At 61.0% G+C, this 6142-nt stretch overlaps 1 protein-coding gene across 3 annotated transcripts; it reads right to left on the bottom strand.

The window, feature by feature from the left end:
- Positions 1–3669: 3669 nt before the first annotated feature.
- On the bottom strand, positions 3670–6133 carry BRD3OS (BRD3 opposite strand). 3 transcript variants are annotated; one of them, XM_029919543.1, is made up of 3 exons: positions 6114–6133; positions 5679–5728; positions 3670–5342 (listed from the first exon to the last, which is right to left on the bottom strand). In XM_029919543.1, exon 3 carries the CDS (start codon positions 4737–4739, stop codon positions 4485–4487), a length of 255 nt encoding a protein of 84 aa, XP_029775403.1. In that variant the 5' UTR covers positions 4740–5342; positions 5679–5728; positions 6114–6133; the 3' UTR covers positions 3670–4484. The 3 variants fall into 3 exon arrangements, with proteins under 3 accessions (XP_029775403.1, XP_029775402.1, XP_029775401.1); XM_029919542.1 differs by lacking the exon at positions 6114–6133 and adding an exon at positions 5977–6079; XM_029919541.1 differs by lacking the exon at positions 6114–6133 and adding an exon at positions 5992–6087 and having other exon boundaries at positions 4741–5342.
- Between the last annotated feature and the right edge of the window lie 9 nt (positions 6134–6142).

Below are 6142 nucleotides of genomic sequence, written 5' to 3'. Positions count from 1 at the left end.
GCCCTCCCGGCTCCGCGGGGGCTCCGCGTGCGCGTGCGTGCGTGCGCGTGCGCGACCTCCGGGGACGTGCAGGTACGGACGACTTCCGGCTGCCCCACACCCTCGGTTTTTATTTTGTCCTTTTGTATCCGCTTCTGGTCTCTCTAGGACTGTTTTAAAAGAAATCCATTTAGGGAACCCCAGTTATATAATATAAACTTTGTAATCTGAGAGAAAAAAATGTATAGTAAATCTCTAAGTCTTGATTTTTAACTTTCTATTGTAAAAAAAATAATAATATACAGAGTTTAACAGAAGGTTATGTTTTGGTTGGTTTTTCTCCAGAGGCCGCTGCGGCCTCTGACCCAGGGACGCCCTGCGCTGCCTCCCTGAGCTCCGAGCGCGTGGCGCCGGCCAGCAGAGCCAGTAGGCCCGCTGCCGGGTCCCCAGACGGGGCGCCCCTCACCTGGCAGCCCCCAGGGCAGGGGTGGCGGTCTGGCCGGGCGCCCCTCCGCTGGGCTTCTCTCTCCAGGGGCGGAAGACCCCCACCCCCAGCCCCGCCCGGCCGCAGGAGGGCTCGCTCCCCAAGACCACGCAGGGCATTTCCCCAGGCCTCCGTGTGAGGACTTCCTGGAGGTGGGCGCTGGGGGCGGAGCAGCAGGTGGCCCAGCCTTTGGTCTAGTGGCACATTTCTGGGCGGACAAGGGGACTAGTCCTCAGTATCCAAAACGGGGGCAATTTTTTACAATCGTAAAGCGCTTTCAGACCCCCCCCCCCGCCCTGATGGTCACGGAAGCCCTGTGGGTGTGGCGCTCTGTCGCGTGAGTCCGTGGGTGGCGGGTTAGCGTTTTCCTTACTGCTGGTGATTCCGACGCTTGGTGAGTTTTGAGCCAGTTAAACTTTTCATTAGTTTCGTTTGTAATCAAGATACATGTGGATTTTAAACTTGCCGTTTTTTAAAGTTACCCTTGTTTTTCAAAGGTTTTCTAAGCAGATCTTTAATGGAATATTTAAACTAGGACTTTAAGGAATGAACACACGACACGAGGGACGGGTCTTAAAGCAGGGGCTCCGGCAGCGGCAGGCGCACCCCGGGGGATAAACGGACCCCGAGCAGAGGGTGCCGGGACTTGCACGGGGCCCGGGGGCTCCCGTGGAGCCCCTGCCCAGCCGCGGATACGGTGTGGCGCCTGTGTTAGCCAGTAGGTGGGGGGGGGGGAGCGTGTGGCCCTCGGGTCTGGCACAGCGGACCGCGTCCAAGCCCTACGGTGGGAGACGGGGTTCTGGAACACCTCTGCCCGCTTTGCCTGCCACAGTGGCGCAGACGGCCGCCGTCCGTCCGGAACAGTCGTGCGCCGTTGGTGCTGTCGGTGTCTCTAAGGCTTTCTGTGCAGACTTCCCCGCCGGTTTCTCCTGAGAGTGGGGGAAGCGTGCTCGGCCTCCAGGGCAGCCCGTGGTGGCTGCCGCCTCCGCGTCCCTGTGTTGGGGAGGCTGCAGCCCCCCAGGGCGGCTGGTCACGGCCTTTTCTGAGCGGGAGCGACCCGTGCACTTAGGAGTTGGGCGCCACGGGAGTCCTGGAGGCCGAGGGGGACAGAGACCCTCGCTCCTGTCGGCCGCGTCTTGCTTACAGACTGTAAGATTTGTTTCTGTTTTTGTTCTGCCACACCCACGTCCGTGACCGCCCTCTGGGAGGAACGCGGCCCGAGAAGGGACGCGCTCCGTCCGCGGTGGTCTGTCCCTCAGTGCTGGCGTCAGCGCTTCCAGGAAGTTTTTCTTTTTTGTATTTAAAATGTTACTTTTCTGTATGATGTGCATGCAAGTTTACCGTAACTTTTCTTAAAACTTTTTAGTGCCGTTTCTAGTATATTCCTGTAAATGTCAGTTACTGATAAATGAGTCCAATGTAAGTAGTTTTAGCTTGTTTATTGCAGTGCTGGCCTCAACACAACAGAATAAAAATGGTAGAAAGTACTCTTGGATGTCTCTGGTAATCATGGACCCTTCTCCTGGGGCATTTGTTTTGTTTCATAATAAAACAAACAAACAAAAAAACCCAACAAAAAAGAGGTGCTCGTTTGTGCCTTTTCCTGTGTTTCCCGGTGGCGCCCAGCCTCCTGTGCGCGTGCGCGTGGAGATCCCTGCAGGCGGCCGGTGCCCCTGCTGGAGCGGACGAGGGTGCGCCCCCTGGAGGGCCGGGCAGGAACACCCGGCCCCTCCCCCCCTCCCCCCGCCCTCGGGGAAGGTGCCAGGGTTTCAGGAGTGTGGTTCAGAGCCTTTCCTCTCACGGTTCTCTAGAGCAAGCTGCCCTCCATCCACGGAGAGGCCCGTCTGTCACACTCCAGTCCTCCTGCGGCCATTCCTCCTGTCAGGGGACCCTTCCTTCCCACTGTGCCTCGGTTCCCACGAGGGAGGGGGCGGGTTCCAGGACGAGGGGCCGCAGACACTGTCCTGCTGCCACAGCCACACGTTTGCAGAACCCGGCACGCAGGAGAAGCTTCGGCGAGGAGCGGGGGCCACGGGAGCTCGGACGCTCCTGTGCGAACAGCCAGCTGTTCGCGCCCAGCCTGGCGGAGCCGTCCGGCGCCACGCTGCGGGTTGGCCCAGTTCCAGGCCTGGTGCCCAACCCTGCCCCGCCCCCAGGCGGCCAGCAGGCACCCTCCCAGCATCCCCTACACCCGCTATCCTTGTCCACGCCCTGCCCCTCTCCACCAGGCTGACCTCCCCAAGGACGGGGACAGGGACTGGACTGCGTGCACCTCGGTGGGACCGGCTGCCCAGCCTTCCCCCAGGCAGACAGTGGCTTCCGAAGCTCTAAGCAGCTTAGCGCTTGCTGTCTCGCGTGCGACCAGTGCACGTCAGTCACCTGCACAACCTGAGCCGTGCAGATGCTGGCCGTGGCGGTGCTGGCCTTCCCAGGCGCTACCTCCATGCCTGGGGCCAAACGAACGCCGCCTGTTCTCTGGTTTGTCTGCCGTGCGGGCAGCACGCGGCGCAGAGGCGTCCCTGGGAGCCTGTGGTTTCTTCCTGAGCCGGACTTAAGACCAGCACAGATGTCGACCCAGCCGTCCCCTGGGTCATTCGGTGTCAGGGCTGCTCGGAGGGCCAGCCCTGACTGCAGAGGGCTCACGCTGTACACGGAACAAGCCTCCCCCGTCCACTCCCGGAGGCGATTCAGGAAAGGTGACTTCAAGCCTTCTGGTCCGCGGAGCAAGCAAGCCAGGTGTCCGTCACGAAGGACCAGGCGTCTGGCTGGACACAACGTTTGGGGAACGCACTCCGACCCAAGTCCCACTTCCAGGATGCTTGCCAGTGAACTTGGCACGCCCACAAAGATCCACCCACGACGAAGTTCAGGCCGTGCTGTGTGCAGGGCAGGGAGGCCCCTGCCCACCTGCAGGCTCACGGGAAGGCTACTGGTCAGAGGTTCAAAGTGTAGTGGAGACGTCCATCTGTGCAGCAGAAGAAACTCCTAGAACAAGACGCCCAGTGCAGGCCCTGCCTTTACAGCCGTGGGCGATTGTGCACAGACACGTGCAGGGCTGACGCTTTTGCATTCTGTAACGGGGTTTGCCGCAATCCTTAGTCTCCTGGTATGCACGTGTGCGCACGCACACACACACACACACACACACACACAACATGAAGCCAAATTAAGGTATTACGGACAGATAAAAAAAAAAAGCGAGGAAGGAAGGAGTGTCCCAAAGGATATTTATTTAGAAAAACTAGTCTTGACAAAAGCTCCCCATGTGCATAGCCTCACGGATTTCAGTCACAGCAGACAGCAAATCCTTTGAAAATGCCTCACAAACACAGCCCGCCTGCGAGTGGCACGCACCGGCCCCGCAGAGGTGACGCGATGCGAGAAGCCTACAGCCTCTTCCGGCCACGTGATCACGTGTGACCTCTCCGTACTACGCGGCGGCCGGGGCGGAGCTGACCAGTCATTCCGGGCTTCCGGCCTGTGCCGGGAGGTACTCGGCAGCCGGTGTGGAAGCTGCCACGGCGCCTGGCATGGGATGGCCATCTTGTACCTGGACGCGCAGTGCAAGAGAGTCGTTGTCGCGGTGCCGCCGCCGCCGACTGCACCCAGCTCCCCCTGCAGGTGCCGCCGGCCCGTGTGTGACGCTGACTCCCCGAGCTTCTCCTAGCTCTGTCTCCAGACAAGGCAGAAGGGAATACTGAAAACAGCCTAGAAACCTTTGAAAAGGCTCTTTGTGGCCAGGGAGCCCTTCTTGCTTGGTTCATTCTGGAAGCATCAGAGAAAAGCAGGACCTGCCCGTGCGCCCTGGCCTGGTCCGGGCCGGAGGCCAGGTCCGCCAGGCCCTCGGTACCGTGGGAGAGGGCTTGGGCGCCACTGCCGGGCTCGGGTTCTGCCAGCGCGGCTGGATCTTCACGCTCACTATCCAGAGTCTCCCAGGAAGGACCGGAAGTCACCAAGGCCGCTGAGCGTGGCCCGTTCCTCCCCTTGGCCTGGTGCCTGGGCCCCGGTTTCCAGGCTCGCGTTACATGATCGCACAGAACTTGGACTGGCCCGTGTCCCGGGAGACTTCAAGCTTGTTTCTGTCCCGCACCAGGATGGCCTCGTTTCCGTACTGCGAGTACCACATGCTCCGGCTCCTGCTCAGGTAGGTCCCGGGGGGCACCGATTCCAGCTTGCGCTGCTGCTGCTGCCAGATGAGCAGGGAGGTGTCCCGGTACCGGAGCCGGGCGTAGCTTTCAGACAGGGCTTTCTCCGCCAGCGGCACGCGGCCACTCATCACTGGCCGGGACCTCCCCTCGCCCGGCCCCTGCGCACCGGGCCTCTCTGAGCCGGTCCTTGCACGGCGGGTCCGCTTAGCAAAGCGCGCCGAGGAACTGTCTAGGTGTCGGCTCTCAGGATCCCTTTTTGAACTCCGGACACATGAAGGGACAAATGAAGAATTCAGGCCCTTTGCAGGCAACACTCTTAGGAGGGTTGCGTCGCAGAGAAACTTAAGAGCCTCTGAGCCTCCCAGAAAGACACCAAAGAACCACACGTGAGACAGCGAGTTGGACAGCGGCACCCTGGCCCCAGCGTTTCCTGGTGACGGCTGTGCGCACTTCCCTAGATGTGCGATTGCCAGGGACGAGGCACCCACGTGAGGGGGACTTGGCGGAGGGCTACTGGGATTCTGACGCCATGGCTTGACCCACTTCACTTGGAAAGGTGTCCCCGGTGCCCTGCATGAAAGGACACCGTGCAGCTAGACAGAACTTGACCTCATGCCCTGTCGCTGCCCGCCACAGATCTGGGCCCGGGCGGGCCTCCAGCGCGGATGCATGTGGGGTTTGGAGCCAGCCTTTCTTCAGTGCTTTGTCCTCAGCTCTGGTCCAGGGCGAGGCTACAAAGAAAGGACCGGGCGTCAGGTCAGGTTCGGGAAAGGACCCGGCGGCAACGGAGGCTTGATGGTTCGGAATCTTAACTGTTCTTGGATCAGAGCATCAGACCCAAGTGCTGACACATCTCACTACGTCAGTCGCGGTGCAGTGACCCAGACTGCAAACCTGGGTTTCCGGGGCCTGTGACTCATCCTAGTTCTTTCATGAACTAACGTGATACGGGGCAGCGCTTGAGTCTGCATCTGTGCCAGAAGTCCTGAGAACCTGGCAGGGCACAGGTTTCGGGGCTGATCCCTCGGCGCCTGGCCTGCCCCTGCTGAGGACGACTTGGTACTCACCCCGCCACCAGCACCTTCCTTCTGCTCCAGGCATCTGGGAGGCCCCTGGGCTACAAAGAGAAATGACGTCATGTGGAAACCAAACGGGAAGCATCCACAAGCCCCCCAGACGCTTTCCCAGCCATGCAGAGCTTTCCTTCTGTATGGCCAGAGCCCCCGTCACTCAGCCCTGCTGCCCCTCATTCCTGGCATAGGAGTCTCCCTGACTTCCCCCACCCGGTTCCTTCCCCAGCATCCTGGGTCCTCCACCCATCGCGGCGCCAGAAGCCTCCTGGTCACCCAGCCCGTCCCCCATCACCTCCGCCACAGTCACCCTTCCCCGTGACTCCTCATCGCCTCGCGCTCCAGTCACTGGCGCCCCCCATCGCCACGCCCCATCTGCTTGAGCCCCAGTCACCCCTCCCCGTCGCCTCCCACCCCAGTCACCGCCCCTACTGCAGGCCCGCGCCCAGTCACCCGCGCCG

Source organism: Suricata suricatta, chromosome 13 (assembly GCF_006229205.1).
Source record: "Suricata suricatta isolate VVHF042 chromosome 13, meerkat_22Aug2017_6uvM2_HiC, whole genome shotgun sequence".
Classification (NCBI taxonomy): domain Eukaryota; kingdom Metazoa; phylum Chordata; class Mammalia; order Carnivora; family Herpestidae; genus Suricata; species Suricata suricatta.
The sequence above is the reverse complement of the archived record's forward strand: the minus strand, read 5'-3'. Positions and strand labels throughout refer to the sequence as shown.